General features: G+C 39.8%; 2 protein-coding genes across 3 annotated transcripts; both read left to right on the top strand.

Annotated features, from left to right (window-relative positions):
* Positions 1-4,285: 4,285 nt before the first annotated feature.
* si:ch211-153b23.7 (TNFAIP3-interacting protein 1) lies at positions 4,286-14,641 on the top strand. Of its 2 annotated transcripts, none has more exons than XM_058063724.1 (7): positions 4,286-4,463; positions 9,350-9,491; positions 11,426-11,569; positions 11,631-11,744; positions 11,803-11,958; positions 13,210-13,305; positions 14,286-14,641. In XM_058063724.1, exons 1-7 carry the CDS (start codon positions 4,339-4,341, stop codon positions 14,406-14,408), a joined length of 900 nt encoding a protein of 299 aa, XP_057919707.1. In that variant the 5' UTR covers positions 4,286-4,338; the 3' UTR covers positions 14,409-14,641. The 2 variants fall into 2 exon arrangements, with proteins under 2 accessions (XP_057919707.1, XP_057919708.1); XM_058063725.1 differs by having other exon boundaries at positions 4,376-4,463; positions 9,355-9,491.
* A 3,871-nt stretch (positions 14,642-18,512) lies between these two features.
* Positions 18,513-21,805, top strand: zgc:174917 (uncharacterized protein LOC565650 homolog). The gene is made up of 7 exons (XM_058063707.1): positions 18,513-18,740; positions 19,006-19,179; positions 19,885-20,113; positions 20,186-20,277; positions 21,254-21,393; positions 21,457-21,561; positions 21,657-21,805. Exons 2-7 carry the CDS (start codon positions 19,050-19,052, stop codon positions 21,741-21,743), a joined length of 783 nt encoding a protein of 260 aa, XP_057919690.1. The 5' UTR covers positions 18,513-18,740; positions 19,006-19,049; the 3' UTR covers positions 21,744-21,805.
* The last annotated feature ends 1,190 nt before the right edge of the window (positions 21,806-22,995 follow it).

Here is a 22,995-nt window from a genome sequence, read left to right as displayed (position 1 = left end):
TGAGGCCCCATCAGCTTCTAAACCGTAACCGTAAACCGAAATCGCGATTGGGTCTGGAACCGATTAACCGTGAGGACTGACTATATACCTATTTTCAATATGCTCCAAGGCAGCAGACTCCCCAATCTGCCCAATTGTCAATCAACCCACTCCCTAAATGTACTGCAAAAAAGGTCAGTAAGGATAATTCATAATGCCGCCTACAGAGAACATACTAACTCCTTATTTCTAAAATCACAAATACTTCAACTTGCTGATATAGTTCATCTTCAAACAGCTAAAATAATGCATAAGGCTAAAAATAACCAATTAGCTAAAAATGTCATCCAATACTTCTCTATTTAAATTTTAAAAAATTTTGTAAAAATTAAAAATAAAAAAAAATGAAAAAAAATGTTTTTAAAAATTAAAAAAAATGTGGAACTGTGAACTGATTATGGGATGCATTCAATTGTAATCTGATGCATGTTCAAATGAAATTCAACCATTACCATTACCATTACTTGGCACCAACGTCCCTCACAAGGATTGAGCAACACTGAACCGATTACCAGTTCGGTAGAATCGTACCTCGCTGCATTGTGGTTAAAACATCGTTCCGTTACTCTATTGTGCTTTTAAGTTCTTGGCGTCTTACGTTGTCCTTCTTCCACATGCCTTCTTAAGTTTAGAATAAGTAAATCAGAGAAGCTAACCATTTAGTTCTGTAGTTTCAAAGACATGGTTACCAGTTGGATATTTTGGCACCCTTTTCATTGTAAAAATCTACTTTATAGAACTGAATAATGGCAGAACACTTAATCTCTAAATTCTCTGTCACTCATTCTCTGTTGTTTATGCAAAACAGAAAAGCTTTACAATCCCAGCTAAAGCAGTGTAAAAGAGGCTTTTGTGTGTTTAACACCACAAAAGTATGTTATGTTTCCCTGCTTGATGTTAGTTGAAGGCTAACATTGTGGAGGCTTAGTTTCTGTGAGGTACTTAAACTCCTCCACTTTGGGGCAGGATCTCATTTCCAACCCAGAGAGATGGTAGTCCACCCATTTTCATGTGAGAACCATTGACTCAGACTTGAAGGTGCGGATTCCCATCACAGCCGCTTCATATTCAGCTGTGAATTGATCCAGTGTGAGTTTAAAGTCACGGCCCAATGAAGCAAGCAGTACCACATCATCTACAAAAAGCAAAGATCCAACCCTGCAGACACCAAACCAGATTACCTCTGTGACCTTCCTGTGCCTGGAAATACTGTCTACAAAAATAATGAACAGAGTCCAACCCTCACTAGAAACTGGAGTCCAACTTATTGCCAGCAATGCGGACCAAGCTCTGACACCTAACCCCCTGCATTAGGTGGTACGGTACGCCATACTCCCAGAGTACTCCCCACAGGATTCCTTGAGGAACACGGTCGAATGCCTTCTCCAAGTCTACAAAATACAAAACTCTTGTGCACCCTCACCCATGGTCACAGGCTTTGGTTAGTGACTGAAAGATTGTGGGTACAAGCAGCTTAAATGAGTTTACTTCTGGGGTCTCTTTTATGCTAGGTGTCCACTGGGCCCGTCTGGCGCCAGTTGGTGCCAGTACGCGCCAAAGATTATGTGATTGGCGCCACAACGAGCCACTACGCCCCACTACGCGCCAATCACATAGTCAACAACTGGCACCAACTGGCACCAACTGGCACCAACTGGCATCAACTGGCACCAACTGGCACCAACTGGCCCAGTGGACTCCTAGCATCATTGGCGCAACTTGTCTTGCGCTATTACATTCCAGTGGATCCCAATAGGCGGATCGTTTGCGCCATTACATTCCAGTGGATTCCAATAGGTGGATTGTTTGCGCGATTAAATTCCAGTAGATTCCAATGGGCGGATTGTTGGCACCATTACATTCCAGTGGATTCCAATAGGCGGATAGTTTTCACCATTAAATTCCAGTGGATTCCAATAGGCGGATAGTTTGCACCATTACATTACAGTGGATTCCAATAGGCGGATAGTTTGCGCAATTACATTCCAGTGGATTCCAATAGACGGATCGTTTGTGCCATTACATTCCTGTGGATTCCAATAGGCGGATTCTTTGTAACATTTGGTTCCACTTGGTAGACCCCTTACCACGAACATTCTGACATTTTGACATTTTTTGCCACCAAACTCATTTCTTGCCACCCTTACGGGCCACCACGAGCCAGTTTGAGCCACATGCCACTAGGCACCTTATTGGCGACAATAGGCGCCACAGCAAATTGCATTGGTGCGAACTGGCACCAACTGGCACCGACCCAGTAGACTCTTAGCATTAGAGAAACGGTGAAAAGCATCCAGGAGAAACTCAAAGCCAGATGAGGTGACTAGGGCATATCCGTGGGGAGGTGTTTCAGGCATGTCCGACCGGGAGGAGGCCTCGGGGAAGACCCAGAAGACTGGTAAACGGTCTTTTCACTTTTCCATCTCCAAGGAACGAACTGTTTTACATTTAACTACTGATGATGATCAGGACCAACTGGGGTTCAGTATCTTGCCCAAGGATACTTCGACACGATCTCAGCAGGACGGCGGATCAACTTGGAAATTGGAATGCCTCAGGATCTGCCGCGAGGACCAGGACAAAGTTGGTGGGGAAAGGGAATTCTGGGTTTTCCTGACCCTTGCAACTTGACCCACATCGGTAGAAGATAGATGGCTTAGTTTCTCGATGTTCTTGTTCTTCAGCTTCCATTCTTTGCCTTGGAAATTGGAATGCCTCAGGATCTGCCGGGAGGACCGGGACAAAGTTGGTGGGGAAAGGGAATTCTGGGTTTTCCTGACCCTTGCAACTTGACCCACATCAGTACAAGATAGATCGCTTAGTTTCTCTATGTTCTTGTTCTTCAGCTTCCATTCTTTGCCTTGGAAATTGGAATGCCTCAGGATCTGCCGGGAGGACCGGGACACAGTTGGAGGGGAAAGGGAATTCTGGGTTTTCCTGACCCTTGCAACTTGACCCACATCGGTAGAAGATGGATGGCTTAGTTTCTCGATGTTCTTGTTCTTCAGCTTCCATTCTTTGCCTTGGAAATTGGAATGCCTCAGGATCTGCCGGGAGGACCGGGACAACGTTGGTGGGGAAAGGGAATTCTGGGTTTTCCTGACCCTTGCAACTTGACCCACATCAGTACAAGATAGATCGCTTAGTTTCTCTATGTTCTTGTTCTTCAGCTTCCATTCTTTGCCTTGGAAATTGGAATGCCTCAGGATCTGCCGGGAGGACCGGGACAAAGTTGGTGGGGAAAGGGAATTCTGGGTTTTCCTGACCCTTGCAACTTGACCCACATCAGTAGAAGATAGATGGCTTAGTTTTTCTATGTTCTTGTTCTTCAGCTTCCATTCTTTGCCTTTTGCTATTCTTTGATGGATGGAAGAAAAAATCCAAGTATGTAACAGCTGTCTCTTTGCATCGTAGCATATTGCTCAAGGGTACTTCCTGGCAGTTTTTACTTGTCTTGTCTTTCATCCGATCTTTAAAAAAACATATCCTATCACTCTCTGAACATTCACTGCCTCTTCTCGTCTTTAGCCATTTCTTAGGCCACTCCTTTACTTCAATCAACTGGATTCTGACAAACAATGTCGGCAAATTAATTTACCTCGTGCAAATAAAAGACAGCTTAGCCTGATGAAAAATAATTAACAAAAATCTTTTTAATTTGCTTGATTGTCCCTCGGATGAGCGTGTGATTTTCTAATTAACCTGCCGCAGAGAGGAGACCCTTTCATTATTTGTCATGAATAAATGACACACCATTATCGTTTGGTACAGCTCCTTCAACGATGTTATCATGCAGAACAACGCTTTTGGTGGAATATCTGAAGTAAAGTCAACCATGCATGTTAACTATATTTTCATAGCAAGGCATTCCATAAATGTGGAAAAAAGTGATAGTATTATAAGCAATAGAGGTGTACTTTTAACAGGACTAGTAATACCTCGTTTATTACGATTAATTGGTTCCATACCCGACTGTGATAAGTAAATTTGCACTGTATTTGTATGTAATAGTATTAAGTGTCTGTGTACTGTACTTCATATTTTCTTCCTCATTTAAACATGCCAATAATCAGTCACCATGGCGATGTGAAAACCGCAAAGTTTTGTGCCGAAACAACTTTTCATTGTCTATGTCATTTCCTCTTCTCAAAACTTTAAATCATATCGGCCCCACCGATCTCGGCGACTTCCTCTTTTGTTACGCAGCAATACTGACACTGGCTGTTTACTTTCCCCCTGAGAGCTTGTGTGAGGAGAAAACTCACTCTTTGTTATTTGGGTATGACCATTTGATCAGCCATGGATGGAGAGGAGCTGCATGCTTTTTTATCGTCATCAACAGCGGCTGCGGACAAACCCATAGAATCATCAATGAGAGGAGAAAATAACTTCACAAATGGACCCAAATCATCTGAAGTCATATGGTATGTATAAGCCACATAGATCACTCTTTATTGCTCTCTGATTCTACCATATCTTACTTATTGTGTGGAAATATGGGCTAATAACTATAAAAGCAATCTTCACTCGCTAAATGCGCTGCAAAAAAGGTCAGTAAGGATAATTCATAATGCCGCCTACAGAGAACATACTAACTCCTTATTTCTAAAATCACAAATACTTCAACTTGCTGATATAGTTCATCTTCAAACAGCTAAAATAATGCATAAGGCTAAAAACAACCAATTACCTAAAAGTGTCATCCAATACTTCTCTACAAGAGAGAGAAATATGATCTCAGGGAAGAACTACATTTGAAACACTTATATGCTAGGACTACGTTAAAAAGCCATAGCATTTCAGTATGTGGAATCAAACTATGGAATGGATTGAGTAAGGACCTCAAACAATGCACAACGATGAGCCAATTCAAGAAACAATACAAGCAGTTGATGTTTGCTAAATACAAGGATGAAGAGTCTTGAACCAGTCATGATGTGCTATATATATCACTATATTGACACTTACTATGGTACCCATTATGTCATTGGATGGTCATATCACCTTGTGACCAAAAAATAAATTAAAAAAAATAAAAATTAAAAAAAAATAAAAAATATTTTTTAAAATTTTTTAAATGTTATTTTTTAATTTTAATTTTTTTTACAAATTTTAAAAACTTAAACTGTATTATGAAAAGCAGGAAGTGAACAAATGTAACAGTTACTAATTGTAAAAGTACCAGATGGAGGGGTAGGATTTAATAAGCTTTGCTTCTTCCTACTCCTTTTGGACATGTGGAACTGTGAACTGATTATGGGATGCATTCAATTGTAATGTGATGCATGTTCAAATGAAATAAAACCATTACCATTACAACGTTATTCAACACGCTAGAGTCATGACTATGTTCTATCTATCTCCATCTTGTCATCCATGTATCCATTTGCCAACACCTGTTATGGACAGTCACATATAGTTTATAAAACATAGAACATAAGTAAAGAGAAGACTTTCCAATGACCTCACCATGGTTCTGCTTTTATGATGCAGTCATAGAGGTAAACTAGACCCTCTTTATCATGTCACATGACAGGGTATTTAACATATTGCTGTGCAAGGCAGTGGCGTTTCGGTGTCCTTCCAAGACAGCGTATGATTGGAAATGTTGTTAAAGTGGGTCACAGTGTTTATCAGCTGTCTAAGGAAGCAGAAAGGAATGAAAAAAAAAAAAGATCTAGATCAGTGTGTGCTGTGTTGTCCCAGATGGACAAAGCTCTGACTCACTATGGCAAGGCTTTGGTCTTGGGACAATGGTGTAGGCTACATGCACTTTCAAAATGGCTTATACAGCAGATCCCCACACAAAATTGATGATTGATGAAAAAATCCTTAATTACCCTAACATGCATATTTTGGGGGAAAATGGGAGGAAGCCCACAAAGACATGAAGAGAACATGCAAGCTCCACAAAAGGATGCACAAACGGAGAAACAAACCCAGATCTCTTTTTGTGATGTGATGTGCCCTGTGATTGGCTGGCCACCAGTCCAGGGTGAACCCCGCCTCTTGCCCGAAGTCAGCTGGGATAGGCTCCATCATACGCCCATGACCACTCAGTGTATTAAAGGGACATTAAGGGCATTAAGGGAGTAAGTACTGTTTGAAATCAAATGGGAATAATTTGGGAATAAATGTAACGAGTGGCTAGCATGTTAGCATGAAAGACCTGGGTTCGAATATCCTCTTGGGAATCTGTGTGGATTTTGCATATTTTCTCCGGGTACTCCGGTTTCCTCCCACATTCCAAAAACATGCTAGGTTAATTGACGACTCCAAATTGTCCATAGGTATGAATGTGAGTGTGAATGGTTGTTTGTCTATATGTGCCCTGTGATTGGCTGGCCACCAGTCCAGGGTGTACCCCGCCTCTCGAACGAAGACAGCTGGGATAGGCTCCAGTACCGCCTGCGACCCTCGTGAGGAAAAAGCAGTAGAAAATTAATGAATGAATGAATGTTTACCACCCCGGGCTGCACGGTGGTCAAGTGGTTAGCACGCAGGCCTCACAACTAGGAGACCTGAGTTCAATTCCAACCTCGGCCATCTCTGTGTGGAGTTTGCATGTTCTCCCCGTGCATGCGTGGGTTTTCTCCGGGTACTCCGGTTTCCTCCCACATTCCAAAAACATGCTAGGTGAATTGGCGACTCCAAATTGTCCATAGGTATGAATGTGAGTGTGAATGGTTGTTTGTCTTTATGTGCCCTGTGATTGGCTGGCGACCAGCCTCTTGCGCGAAGACAGCTGGGATAGGCTCCAGCACTTCCCGTAACCCTTGTGAGGATCACACCTAGTAGCAGTTTTTGATTTATTTGATGGCTTATCTTGCGGTGGATGTGTTGTGTTTTGTTTTGTTGCACCGTGAGCAAGTATGTCATAAGATAAGATAAATAAGATACGCCCTTATTAGTACTACAAGGGGAACATTTCTACCTTACATACAGATACTATGGACAATTTAGAGTCCCCAATTAACCTAACATGTTTTTGGAATGTGGGAGGAAGTACTCCACACAGAGATTCGAACCCATATCCTCCCGATCTCCAACATGCAAACCACTCAGTGAGATGAATCCATTTTTCATACTGATTCTTAAGACTCCTGTGTAAATTCCGCAGGACATTCTAACAAGCGGCAAATGATTGAATATATGAACGTGGCATTTAAAAGACCTCCATGTTTTTTCTTCCCTGCCGTGACCTGACAGTGCAGTCCTAAAAGCTATGCAACTCTCACAGAGCGGTGGAGTGCACACGTGCAGTAAGTGGATGAAAGCAAGTGTATTTGCGGGGGAGTTCGGCCTTAAGGGAGATGAGGGTTGCAGTTCCTCCTGGTCTTTATCTTTATCTCAGTGAGTCCTACAGCATGCTTGTGTGAAGATGCTCAGGGTTGCGTGTTACATGCAGAGATGTGTGTGTTCCTCCTGAAGATGTGTGTGTGTGTGTGTGTGTGTGTGTGTGTGTGTGTGTGTGTGTGTGTGTGTGTGTGTGTGTGTGTGTGTGTGTGTGTGTGTGTGTGTGTGTGTGTGTGTGTGTGGGTGTGTGTGTCCAAAAAAGGGCAGACAAGACCACTACATGATCTGCATAATCATTCATTCATTCATTTTCTACCGCTTTTTCCTCACGAAGGTCACGGGGGTGCTGGAGCCTATCCCAACTGTCTTTGGGCGAGAGGCGGGGTACACCCTGGACTGGTCGCCAGCCAATCACAGGGCACAGGGAGGATATGGGTTTGAATCTGTGTGTGGAGTACTTCCTCCCACATTCCAAAAACATGTTTTTGGCGACTCTAAATTGTCCATAGTATCTGTATGTAAGGTAGAAACGTTCCCCTTTAGTACTAATAAGGACGTATCTTATCTATCTTATCTTATGACATACTTGCTCACGGTGCAACAAAACAAAACACAACACATCCACCGCAAGATAAGCCAGCAAATAAATAAAAAACTGCTACTAGGTCTGATTCTCACGAGGGTCACGGGAGGTGCTGGAGCCTATCCCAGCTGTCTTCGTGCAAGAGGCGGGGTACACCCTGGACTGGTGGCCAGCCAATCACAGGGCACATATAGACAAACAACCATTCACACTCACATTCATACCTATGGACAATTTGGAGTCGCCAATTAACCTAGCATGTTTTTGGAATACCGTTTTTTTTTTTTAATACTCGGTCGCGGTGGTGCTGGAACCTATCCCAAAAAAAGCCAAAAAGTTACCACTTCCACACAAAATAGGAGGATAACTCGTTCATTCATTCATTTTCTACCACGGGAGTTGTGGGGGTGCTGGAGCCTATCCCAGCTTTCTTCGGGCATGAGGTGGGATACATCCTGCACGGGGAGAACTTGCAAACTAGTCGAGGGTGGGATTGAACTCGGGTCTCCTAGCTGTGAGGCCTGCGTGCTAGTCGCTAATTAACCTAGCATGGTTTTGGAATGTGGGAGGAAACCGGAGTACCCGGAGAAAACCCACGCATGCACGGGGAGAACTCCACACAGAGATGGCCGAGGTTGGAATTGAACTCAGGTCTCCTAGCTATGAGGCCTGCGTGCTAACCACTCGACCAACGTGCAGCCCGGGGTGGTAAACATTCATTCATTCATTCATTTTCTACCGCTTTTTCCTCACAAGGATCGTGGGGGGTGCTGGAGCCTATCCCAGCTGTCTTCATTCGAGAGGCGGGGTACACCCGGGACTGGTCGCCAGCCAATCACAGGGCACATATAGACAAACAACCATTCACACTCACATTCATACCTATGGACAATTTGGAGTCGCTAATTAACCTAGCATGTTTTTGGAATGTGGGAGGAAACCGGAAAAAACCCATGCATGCACGGGGAGAACATGCAAACTCCACACAGAGATGGCCGAGGGTGGAATTGAACCCTGGTCTCCTAGCTGTGAGGTCTGCGCGCTAACCACTATACCGCCGTGCCGCCCTCATCTGCATAATCCATCCCTGCTAATTTTTTCATTATTTTTATTATCCGAAATGCAGCTTTTTAGTTGACCGTTTTCTATGAAAACATATTTTGATGGTGCGTGTCTTGAGTGCCTAATGTGACCGAACACATATATGTGTGTGTGTGTGTGTGTGTGTGTGTGTGGGTGAACATAATGGCTCAGGTTTTATTCTCTGAAAGTGCACTCACTCTACGCGAGTGGGTGTTGAAAAGTACCCCGAGGCTCTTTTGTGCATATATGTGTTTGCTTTTATTAATGGAAAATCCTCTGCTAATGTTCTCCACTATGACTTTGGAAAGGTCATCTGTACTGGAACTGTCTGTGTGTGTGTGTGTGGAGGTCAGACGCTGCGTGTCCACAAGGTGAAAGGTCACTGTCCGAGGACCAGCATGTCACTGAGAGTATGAGCATCACCTCCACCGATCAGGAGAAGCTGCTGCTCCTCAACAAGAACACAGAGCTCCGTAGAGTCAACAAAGAGGTACAGTTTTTCTGTGCTGTGGTGGTCTTAGCGTACGTACAGTCCATGCTGGAAATGACACGGCTTCCTGTTAAAAAACCAGAGGGGGACGTAGGCGGTGTGTGAAAAATTGCAGCTGAGGTGTGAAGAATCATTAAATGAAATGACATTTTTTTTTCCTCCACACAAATCATTCAACCTTGAGCTACTCTGATTTTTTTTTAGAAGAAAGAAATATGATTCTGTCATCCGGTTTAGGTTTTATTTATTGTCATTTCATTTGAATTCACCCTCTGGTTAATAGCCAATATGACAGGGTTTGGGTTAGGGTTAGGGTTAGGGGTTAGGGTTGGGGTTGGGGTTGGGGTCGGGGTCGGGGTCGGGGTCGGGGTCGGGGTTAGGGTTTGGGGTTAAGGTTAGGGGTTAGGGGTTAGGGTTAGGGGGTTGTGATGGTGGATAAAACAGTACCGGTCCCTGAATTACCCAGGTTTTTGATCTGGTCTTCATTAATCCAGATCCTGTGTTTACACAAGGCTAGTTAACAGACTCACTGACTTAGGGTTAGGGTTAGGGTTAGGGTTAGGGGGTGTGATGGTGAATAAAACAGTACCGGTACCGGAATTACCCAGGTTAATGATCCGGTCTTCATTAATCCAGATCCTATGTGTACACAAGGCTAGTTAACAGACTCACTGACTTGGGGTTAGGGTTAGGGGATGTGATGGTGGATAAAACAGTACCGGTACCAGAATTACCCAGGTTAATGATCCGGTCTTCATTAATCCAGATCTTATGTGGAACATAAGGCTAGTTAACAGACTCACTGACTTGGGGTTAGGGTTAGGTTTGGGGTTAAGGGTTAGGGGTTAGGGGTTAGGGTTAGGGTTAGGGTTAGGGTTAGGGTTAGGGTTAGGGTTAGGGTTAGGGTTAGGGTTAGGGTTAGGGTTAGGGTTAGGGTTAGGGTTAGGGTTAGGGTTAGGAGGTGTGATGGTGGATAAAACAGTACCGGTACCGGAATTACCCAGGTTAATGATCCGGTCTTCATTAATCCAGATCCTATGTGTACACAAGGCTAGTTAACAGACCCACTGACTTAGGGTTCGGGTTAGGGTTAGGGGGTGTGATGGTGGATAAAACAGTACCAGTACCGGAATTAGTCAGGTTAATGATCCGGTCTTCATTATTCCAGATCTTATGTGTACACAAGGCTAGTTAAGAGACTCACTGACTTAGGGTTAGGGTTAGGGGGTGTGATGGTGGATAAAACAGTACCGGTACCGGAATTACCCAGGTTAATGATCACGTAATGATCATGTACACCCTGGACTGGTGGCCAGCCAATCACAGGGCACATATAGACAAACAACCACTCACACTCACGTTCATACCTATGGACAATTTGGAGTCGCTAATTAACCTAGCATGTTTTTGGAATGTGGGAGGAAACCGGAGTACCCGGAGAAAACCCACGCATGCACGGGGAGAACATGCAAACTCCACACAGAGATGGCCGAGGGTGGAATTGAACCCTCTAACCCTCTCCTAGCTGTGAGGTCTGCGTGCTAACCACTCGAACCCCGTGCCGCCCTAAATCAAATCTATTTTGCACAATATTTGAATTCCTTCATTTAAAAAAAAACGCCATAGACTGCATGACGGACACCCAATGTCGGCAGCTCGGCATTCTTATCCCTGTCCCTTGGGAAACTGTGCCGCATGGCAGTTTTCCAACAGGATAAGGAGCCCAAACACACCTCTAAGATGACAAGTACCTCACTGAAGAAGATGAAGCTGAGGGTGGATGGAGTAGCCAAGTATGTCTCCAGACTTGAGCACCTGTGGAGCATCCTCATGTGGAAGGAAGAAGTTGTCTGACATCCACATCCCATCTCTTGAGAAGATGTTCTTTTGTGGGATACTGTGGATGGTGTTAATAACCAAATGCTGCGTTGCAGCTAATGAAGCTGAACGAGGAGTGGGACCAGATGTACCGTGGAACCACGCAGAGGCTGCAACACAGGCTGGTGACTTTGGAGCAGGAAAACACCACCCTCAAAGACCTAAACAGCAAACTGCTGCTTAAAGCAGAGAACCAGAAGGTAAACAAACACCAACATGCACAACGAGGAGGTAGTCACTAGTTTGGATTGTTTGGTCCAGAGTGCAAAGTCCTACTACGAGCAGGCATTCATGCTGGAGTTGAAGAAGAACCAAGAACTCCAAGAATATATCAGACTGCAGGAGAGCAGAATAGACCAGCAACCCATCCAAAAGGTACTTTCACTTTTGGATGATGTTTTATATATGATGCAGCTATTGTTTAATATTGCAGTGCAACGTCCGGGCAAACAACCCCGATCCCTCATCTTCAAGCTCCCCCTCAACGTACGTGCCCCCAGCGTCTTCCAGGCTGGATGTGCTGCTGCAGGGCAAACACCCCAATCGCGGCCCCCAGCAAGAGGGGCAGGATCTAAAAGACGGGTGTCTGGTGAGTTTCTTATGTGGTGAAAGATGCTCTAAAGCAGGGGTCTCAAACTCAATTTACTTGGGGGCCACTGGAGCAAGGGTCTGGGTGAGGCTCGGCCGCATCAGGTTAAAAAAATAAAAAATAAAAAATAAAAAATAAAAAATAAAAAATAAAAAATAAAAAATAAAAAATAAAAAATAAAAAATAAAAAATAAAAAATGAATAATAAATAATAAATAATAAATAATAAATAATAAATAATGAATAATGAATAATGAATAATAAATAATAAATAATAAATAATAAATAATAAATAATAAATAATAAATAATAAATAATAAATAATAAATAATAAATAATAAATAATAAATAATAAATAATAAATAAAGAAGAAATATATAATAAAAATATTAATAAATATTAATTATATTAAATATTAATAAATATATATAATATAATAGTCTTCAATGCTTCTGCTATACCCTCCACTTTTTCAGTGCTTTGGTTCTTTGCAAAAGCTCTGATAAAGCATTAAATTATAATAAATTATATATTATTATATTTTTATTATATTATAATTATTATTATAAATTAATTTTTATTTATTATTAAATTATTAAATAAATGTTGAATGTTAGTTTTTATTTTTCGACACAAAATAAGATGGAAAAATAAATAAGCAGATAAAAAAAACAAATTAAAAAAATGAACAAATACATTTTTATTTATTATTAAATTATTAAATACATGTTTAATGTTAATTTTATTTTTCAGCACAAAATAAGATGGAAAAATAAATAAGCAAATCAAAAAACAAATTAAACAAATGAACAAATGAATTTTTATTTATTATTAAATTATTAAATAAATGTTTAATGTTAGTTTTTATTTTTCAACACAAAATAAGATGGAAAAATAAATAAGCAAATCAAAAAACAAATTAAACAAATTAAACAAATTAAACAAATTAAACAAATTAAACAAATTAAACAAATTAAACAAATTAAACAAATTAAACAAATTAAACTTTCATATCAAGGCGGGGACCTCAAACTAGCTCGTCCCGTGGGCCGTGAGTTTGAGACCCCTGCTCTAAAGTCAACTGTTGCTATGGAGAAAGTGTTTAGAATTAGACGGTCAAATGCACCACCAAGTGGTTGCTCTGCTCTGGTGCGCAGTTTCTATACATGGGAGCTCATGAGATGAAATTACATTAATATATTGTGTTGGTCATGATAATTACTGACTGAGATCTATGCGGATGGATATCAGATGGAGAACAACCACAAATACGCCCTGCAGGACAACCGCCGACTGAGAAGGAAGAGAGAGGAGATGCGCCAACAAGTGGAACTACTGAAAGAGCAGGTTGTGTTGAAACATGGTGGCTATAATTACCAGAAAAACTACACAAAATGACACAGTGCAACTTATTATACTCCCATGTGATTCATAATTAAACTTCACAAAGAAAAGGGGATCACAATAGATGAAAATATGAGCTGGAAACCTCATATTACAAATATACAACATAAGGTGGCCAGAAATATTTCAGTATTGAACAAAGCAAAATTTGTTCTCAATCAGAAATCACTCCACACTCTTTATTGCTCTCTGGTTCTACCATATCTTACTTATTGTGTGGAAATATGGGCTAATAACTATAAAAGCAATCTTCACTCGCTAAATGTACTGCAAAAAAGGTCAGTAAGGATAATTCATAATGCCGCCTACAGAGAACAGAGTGCTATATATATCACTATATTGACACTTAGTATGGTACGCATTATGTCATTGTACGGTCATATCACCTTGTACTTCGGTACGTGACAAAAAAATTTAAAAAAAAAATTAAAAAATAAAAAAAAAATTTAAATTTTAAAATATTTTTTAAAAATTTAAAAACGTTTTTTTTAATTATTTTTTTCTTTACAAATTTTAAAAACAAACTGTACTTATGGAAAGCAGGAAGTGAACAAATGTAACAGTGACTTATTGTAAAAGTACCAGATGGAGGGGTAGGATTTAATAAGCTTTGCTTCTTCCTACTCCTTTTGGACATGTGGAACTGTGAACTGATTATGGGATGCACTCAATTGTAATCTGATGCATGTTCAAATGAAATAAAACCATTACCATTGCCAAAATTTCTGAAAAAGGACGGGATTTATAGACATGTAGACTTTCCAACCAACAGATGGCGCCAAACTTACAATGGAGAGACGTGATATTTTTTTTAACTCTCATGTTCGCTCAAAATCTGACCACATTTAAATAAATTATTTTTCTTATCTTACTTTGGAATTATGTTTTTAATTGTATTTTAATTCTATGTTGTTTAATCACAGCTCAAAGTGTATGAGGAAGACTTCCGACGTGAGCGCTCTGACAAACAGATGCTGCAGAGGCTGCTGTTGAAAAAAACACCTGCTAACTGGGAACCGGCGAGAGTGCATCGCTGCAATAACTAATTGCAGCCACAAGAGGGAGACAAATGGCCGCCCTACGAAGCGAGAATGAAGTAGCGCCACCCTCTCTTTTCTCCAGCATCCAAACGGGAATATACACTGGTGGCACTCACTCATTTTTTGCATTTATTATTTATCAAACTCAAGTAAGATTAAAAGATAACGAAAACATATTTTTCACACATGAATGAACACTTTTATATCCTGCTATATGCTAACTTTGTTGTCTGAATGTAATTTCCTTGACACTGGTCAATCCTAAATCCTAAATATGTACTAAATATAGAGTTTTTTAGAGTATATTAATCTTAAATATGTACTACATATGGAGTTTCACCGTGAATAAATAAATTGAAATGCTTCAGTGCTTGCGCCACTATCTCTTGTTTCCTTTTCATTGTTGTTATTAAAAGTTATCAACAAAAGGCATTATTTCTTCTTTGTTAAACAGGAGTTGCGGCATCATGGGTTTCGGTCTCGTGTTACTTCGGAGGAAATTTACGTTGCCTCATATTATTGTGATGGAACCACGTCACTCTGAAGATACATAACAAGATGATGTAGACCAGCAGTTATTTTTTAGGCCTGTCAAATGGTTTGAGGGAAATGTATCATATAATTACTTCCACATTAACTCATTCAATCTCAGTCATTTTTTCAAAAGACAACCCCTTCAGTACCGGACATTTCAGATGATTTTGATTGATCTTTCAAGGCACACATCAGAAAAAAACGTTTATTTCTACTATTTTATGTTATTTAAGTAAGTTTCAGGAAAATATCAGCTCCCAACTAAGAAAGGGAGAAAACCAGATACATTTCAAGCAAAATCTTCTACTGCTTATCCTCACGAGGGTCGCAGGGGATGCTGGAGCCTATGCCAGCTGCCTTTGGGCGAGAGGCGGGGTACACCCTGGACTGGTGGCCAGCCAATCACAGGGCACATATAGACAAACAACCATTCACACTCACATTCATACCTATGGACAATTTGGAGTCGCTAATTAACCTAGCATGTTTTTGGAATCTGGGAGGAAACCGGAGTACCCGAACAAAACCCACACACGCACGGGGAGAACATGCAAACCCGACACAGAGAGGGGGAATCGAACCTGGGTCTCCAAGCTGTGTGGCCTGCACGCTTGGACTAACCACTCATTCACCATACACCACTCCTGTTTTTCACCACAAAAATAAAGTTTGTTTCTACTATTTTCCATTCTTTAGGTAAGTTTCAGGAAAATATTAGCTCCCGACTAAAAAAAATGGAGAAAACCAGATATATTTCAAGCATAACTTTCACTTTGACACAAATATTTTTTGCTTTTGTGACAGCTCAACTACCTAAACAACACAAAATGGGGTTGTTTTACTAGAAAATAATTTATTTACATATATAACACCATGAAATATTCACAATTTTCACATTTGGAATCAAATGCCTATTCAGTGTATACACTAATATCCACTTTTCTTGTCTTTCTCTTGAATTAGATCACACATATTGGATTCTAAAAATGTTATTGTGAGGTTCAAAGTTCATACTGTTCGTGAATGCACCTCGTCGGCGAATCAGGAAGTATGAGGAACCTGATGTTTCGAGGACTAATGGAGATACGTACTGTACATGATGTTGAAATTGCAGAGTAAAGTTATAAAAGAGCGTTGTGAGTGGCCATGATGCTAATGTGGTAACTATGACAACAATTTTAAAGTAATTAATGAAAGAAATGAGTCACCGCCATTATTTTCTCTAAATAGCCAACAAGGCAAGTGACTACACCTAACCGAGAATGTCACAGTGCACCATTGTTACCAAACACTGCCTTAATCCTCTTGGGCATGGATTTCATCACAGTTACACAGGTTTTTTACCAGAAACCACTCCTCTGTGATGACTGATGACGTTAGACACCTTGCGCTCCTCCACCTTTTTCAAAGCTGTTCCAATGCATCATCACAGAAGGGGGTACAGGAAGGGGTCGACCATGGTGGGTCTCGACCGTGTTACTTGCTTGGTGAACCTCATTTTCAACACTTTTTCATACATTGGTACTACATAAAAGAAGCTGCAAGTAAGAAACCATGTAACATGTGTAGTTGCATGTATGTGTATTAATTGGATTTTTATCAATTTATTTAGTTTTAGTTTTATTTGGTTTTCCAGTGTAATAAGTGAATATTTATTTAGTGTCAGATTACATTAGAACATGGTATGAAAAATAAATCAAAGCGTCTTCAGAAATATTATTACTCATACAATACAATACAAAAATTGAAATACCAAAAAACGTTTTTTTTATTTTTATGTTTTTTTTTAATTCATATTCATGTTTTCCATATTTAAATATACAATTGAATAGACTTAGACTGTATTAATTGGATTTTTATCAATTTATTTAGTTTTCCAGTGTAATTTTCCAGTGTAATATGTGAATAATTATTTAGTGTCAGGTTACATTAGAACATGATATGAAAAATAAATCAAAGCGTGTTCAGAAATACTATTACTCATTCAACACAATAAAAAAAATTGAAATACCAAAAAATGTTTTTTTTTATTTTTATGTTTTTTCTATTCATATTCATGTTTTCCATATTTAAATATACAATTGAATAGACTTAGATTGTATTAACTCGATTTTTATCAATTTATTTAGTTTTAGTTTTATTTAGTTTTCCAGTGTAATAAGTGAATAATTATTTAGTGTCAGGTTATATTAGAACATGATATGAAAAAGAAATCAAAGCATGTTCAGAAATATAATTACTCATACAACACAATAAAAAAAATTAAATACAAAAAGAAATGTTTTTTTTTATTTTTATGTTTTTTTAGAATTTTTTTCATATTAATGTTTTCCATATTTAAATATACAATTGAATAGACTTAGACTGTATTAATTAGATTTTTATCAATTTATTTAGTTTTAGTTTTATTTAGTTTTCCAGTGTAATAAGTGAATATTTATTTAGTGTCAGGTTACATTAGAACATGATATGAAAAAGAAATCAAAGTATGTTCAGAAATATTATTACTCATACAACACAATAAAAAAATTGAAATACAAAACTAAATGTTTTTTTATGAATTTTTTTCATATTCATGTTTTGCCATATTTAAATATACAATTGAATAGACTTATACTGTATTAATTGGATTTTTATCACTTTATTTAGTTTTGGTTTTATTTAGTTTTCCAGTGTATAAGTGACTATTTATTTAGTGTCAGGTTACATTAGAACATGGTATGAAAAAGAAATCAAAGCGTGTTCAGAAATATAATTACTCATTCAACACAATAAAAAAATTGAAATACAAAAAGAAATGTTTTTTTTATTTTTATGTTTTTTTTATTTTTATGTTTTTTTTATTTTTATGTTTTTTTAGAAATTTTTTCATATTCATGTTTTCCATATTTCAATATACAATTGAATAGACTTACACTGTATTAATTAGATTTTTATCAATTTATTTAGTTTTAGTTTTATTTAGTTTTCCAGTGTAATAAGTGAATAATTATTTAGTGTCAGGTTACATTAGAACATGATATGAAAAAGTAATATAAGTGTGTTTAGAAATATAATTACTTATACACACAATAAAAAAATTGAAATACAAAAAAAAATTTTTTTTTAGAATTTTTTTCATATTCATATTGCCTGAAAATAATAACTCTAATAATATTGCAAAATGATTTAATCACAAAATTCCCAAAATTAGTTTTTGGGCCCCTTATCATGTTGGAAATATATATAATATATAAAATATATTGGAAAGAATTGAAATGGAAATATATAAAATACATGTCGGAGCTCAAGTTTCCCCCCAAAATGAACCGCAGCTCCTCAGTGTCGGCAGCACTCATGCACCACCATACTCACTCACTATAATGTCTTTGTGTTGTGTCATTTAAAACTAAAGTATATCCAAGTTTAATTTCACTAGTGTTAATAAGTCCTGTAAAGGTTAACGTTTTTCCTTAGGCTCATAAGGTTGTGATGATGGCCTCATTCTGTTAATAAATCAGCATAAATGTGTGAGTGAGCCACCAGGAAGCCACCAGGAAGCACAAATGTACTTCCTGGTAAATAGGTAAGGCAATCTAAGGCATGAACTAAGCCAGGTGTGTCATCACCTGCGTCAGAGTAGTATTCATGTCACTCTTCCTTGTAAGAGATGGGATGATATACATCCAATAATAATGTGCTGAAAGGGAAGTTGCCATCTGCATGATGAAAGAGGGTGTGAATTTCCCTCCATGGTATAAAATGGCTGACATACGCTGCTTTAGAGCACGACTCAGAGCGCAAAGGGACTGGACACACAAACAGGTGGGTTGACTCTGTTGCCTTTTTTTGGTGTTGCCTTATTTGCTACTGAGTATGAGGTACTTGAACTAGGGTGGGGGTTATACGACTATATAACCCTGGGTGGTCTTTATCAAAAAAAGGAGGGATGTTTATTGGAGTTGCTATTGGTCAGTATGAGTAGTATGAGACCACAAATAAACTGTGTGTTTTTTTCCTATAAAGTCAGGCGGACCCTTATGTCATGTCATGAAAAATACATAAAACAGTCTTTTTTTTAAATTTTCAGGCTGGAAAGAGAAAAGGTGAAGTAATAAAAGCGTCCAAGCAGACATGACTACATCCAACGGGCAGCTCCAGGAAACCTACAAGCAGCAGGGCTTCCTCTCAGGCTTACCTGTGCTGACTGAGACCGAGCTGAGGGAGGCCACGCTCGCATTTTCCCAACTGGAGAAAGAATTTGGTAAAAAAAAATAAAAATAAATAAAAAAAATAATTAAAAAATGTGACTAACCGAAATTGCGTTTTACGAGTTTTGCAAATGTTTTTAAGACATTTATCTCACATTTGAACATATTATTCCATTACTTGTTTTTATGTGGCAAGTGGGGGCGGCACGGCGGTCTAGTGGTTAGCGCGCAGACCTCACAGCTAGGAGACCAGGGTTCAATTCCTGTGTGGAGTTTCCATGTTCTCCCCGTGCATGCGTGGGTTTTCTCCGGGTACTCCGGTTTCCTCCCACATTCCAAAAACATGCTAGGTTAATTAGCGACTCCAAATTGAATGTGAGTGTGAATGGTTGTTTGTCTATATGTGCCCTGTGATTGGCTGGCCACCAGTCCAGGGTGAACCCCGCCTCTCTTGAAATGAATGAATGAATGAATGATTTGATTAGGGTCGCTCATATGCTGGAGCCTATCCCAGCTGTATTTGGGCTAGAGGCAGGGTACACCCTGGATTGGTTGATAAAGTGAAAAAAAGTCATCCGCTCATTCTGTGTGGAAGTGGTAATTTTTTTGCTTTCTTACTTTTGTCATTCTTCCCCACTCAAAGTTTAAAATAAGCAAATAGGAGGCTAATCCGTGCCTGCGCTAAAAGAGTAGCAAAAACACGGGTTAGAGTCTCATCCTCATGTCGACATGCCCTAATTTTGTGCTCTTACCTCCAGGTGAGAACTACACCGCGTACAGCCTCCATAATATTCACCGTCAGTATCCTTGGGTAATGGACCTGACCAAACACCCCCGGATCTTGCAAGTGGTGCAAGCCATTGTAGGCCCTGATGTCATCCTGCTGGATTCCCGCTTTATTTGCAAATATCCAACACCTGAACGCAGCAGCACTCACGGCCATGAGGATGAGGAGCTGCCATATGTGGCCTGGCATCAAGATATGAGGTACGGGAACTTTAGAAAAGTTGTTTTTTTTTCCATGCAATGAAAATTTCTGATTGTAATTCATGTTGTCAGGTATTGGGGTATCGCTGGTGGGCCCGTTCTGTCTGTGTGGCTCGCTTTTGATGACTCGGTGAAAGAGAATGGAGCACTTCGGGTTATACCAGGTAGATGAATAGCTTTTTGTTGTTATATACTTGGGCGGCACGGAGGTGTAGTGGTTAGCACGCAGACGTCACAACTAGGAGACCAGGGTTCAATTTCACCCTCGGCTATCTGTGTGGAGTTTGCATGTTCTCCCCGTGCATGCGTGGGTTTTCTCCGGGTACTCCGGTTTCCTCCCACATTCCAAAAACATGCTAGGTTAATCGGCGACTCCAAATTGTCCATAGGTATGAATGTGAGTGTGAATGGTTGTTTGTCTATATGTGCCCTGTGCTGGCCACCAGTCCAGAGTGTACCCCGCCTCTCGCCCAAAGACAGCTGGGGTAGGCTCCAGCACCCCCGTGACCCTCTAGAGGATAAGCGGTAGAAAATGAATGAATGAATGAATGAATGAATATTATATACTGCAATACTGCGATTGGCTGCCGACCAGTCCTGGGTGTAGTCTAGCCTCTCGCCCAAAGTCAGCTGGGATAGGCTCCAGCACTCCCGTGACCCTTGTGAGGATAAGCAGTCAAAAATGAATGAATTAATATACTGTGATTGGCTGGGGACCAGTCTTGGGTGTAGTCCACTTCTCGCCCAAAGACAGCTGGGGTAGGCTCCAGCACTCCTGTGATCCTTGTGAGGATAAGCGGTCAAAAATGAATGAATGAATATACTGTGATGGGCTGGGGACCAGTCCTGGGTGTAGTCCGCCTCTCGCCCAAAGACAGCTGGGGTATGCTCCAGCACTCCCGTGACCCTTGTGAGGATAAGCGGTCAAAAATGAATTAATTAATATACTGTGATTGGCTGGGGACCAGTCCAGGGCGTACCCCGCCTCTTGCCCGAAGACAGCTGGGATAGGCTCCAGCACCCCCGCGACCCTTTTAAGGAAAAGCGGTAGAAAATGAATGAATGAATGAATGTTATATACACTTCTCTCATATGTATATGCCAACTCAGTCACGGTCGCCATTCCAAACGTGTTCCTAGGAAGCCACTGTTCTGGCTTGTTGCCCCATCACCAAGCCATACGGCCTGGAAACATGCTGACAGTCAACCAGGAGATCCCAGAGGAGCTGCTTCAAACTGAGGAGGCTGTGCTCTGCCCTCTCTTGGCTGGACAGATGTCTGTAAGTTGAATGTACTTTTCATGGGTGGAATATTCTTAAACATCCTGTCAACAATCTTTACAGATCCACGACGGGCTGCTGGTGCACGCCAGTGATGCCAACACATCCCAGAAGAGGCGTTGCGGCTTTGTGATTCGTTACGTTCCCACCTATGCTTACCCCACCGAGGTGAGCCAAGCATATACGTACATTACTATATTCTAATCTGTGCTGCATTCATTTATGGTCTTCATGTATTAACTGAGATTAATCTTGTTTTTTAGGATCCTGACCGTCCCAGGAAATTCCATGCGACACAGTTGGTTAGCGGGACAGACCAATTCAAGCACTTCTCAAACCAAACACAATAAAAGTGTTGTTTTCAAGAGTACAATGTAGCTACTGAGTTCTGAAATAAATAAAATTAAAATCACCAAACCTGAGCATGAATTCATTTTTAACACTAGGGTACCATTCTGTTATGAGTCCCATTTGTACTGCTAAGAACAAAAAAACAGCAATTTTCAAAAAAGTATCGCTTTGACTGGAATATAACATGCCTGAGCCTATCCCAGCAGACTTAGGGCAAGAGGCGGGGTACACCCTGGACTGGTCGCCAGCCAATCGCATTTTACATTTTAATTTAATTTAATGAATTTTATGAATTTTTTTAAATGAATTTTAATTTTAATGAATTTTAATTCATTTCATGAATCATGAATCATTTTCCTCACGAGGGTCGCGGGGGTGCTGGAGCCTATCCCAGCTGTCTTTGGGCGAGAGGCGGGGTACACCCTGGACTGGTCGCCAGCCAATCGCATTTTACATTTTAATTTAATTAACATTTTCTTTCATTTAATAAATTTTATGATTTTTTGAATGAATTCTAATTGTGATTTTAATGAATTGTAATTCATTTAATGAATCTGGTGATTCATTCATTCATTCATTTTCTACCGCTTTTTCCTCACGAGGGTCGCGGGGGTGCTGGAGCCTATCCCAGCTGTCTTTGGTGGGCGAGAGGCAGGGTACACCCTGGACTGGTCGCCAGCCAATCGCATTTTACATTTTAATTTAATTAACATTTAATTTCATTTAATGTATTTTTAAATGAATTTTTAAATGATTTTTTTAATGAATTTTTTAATGAATTTTTAAATGATTTTTTAATGATTTTTTCAATGATTTTTTTAATGAATTTTTTAATGAATTTTTTAATGAATTTTTATTTGAATTTTAATTCATTTAATGAATCTGGTGCTTCATTCATTCATTTTCGACCTCTTTTTTCTCAAGAGGGTCGCGGGGGTGCTGGAGCCTATCCCAGCTGTCTTTGGGCGAGAGGTGGGGTACACCCTGGACTGGTGGCCAGCCAATCACAGGGCACATATAGACAAACAACCATTCACACTCACATTCATAACTATGGACAATTATATTATATGCCACACCGTCTATTTGTATTTGCTAGTGCGTGTCCTTTCTGCTGTTAACAAACAGCATTATTTTAGTTTTACTTCAAAACTTCAAGGACAATCTATTGTATTGTTTAGTTTAATTATATTTTTTTGCATTCATTGTTTTGTTTCAGCACTATTCACAAGTTCTGACATAAGAATCAGG

This window comes from Doryrhamphus excisus, chromosome 23, assembly GCF_030265055.1.
Source record: "Doryrhamphus excisus isolate RoL2022-K1 chromosome 23, RoL_Dexc_1.0, whole genome shotgun sequence".
In the NCBI taxonomy this organism is placed as follows: domain Eukaryota; kingdom Metazoa; phylum Chordata; class Actinopteri; order Syngnathiformes; family Syngnathidae; genus Doryrhamphus; species Doryrhamphus excisus.
Note: the sequence above shows the minus strand (reverse complement) of the source record. Positions and strands in the feature narration are given on the sequence as shown.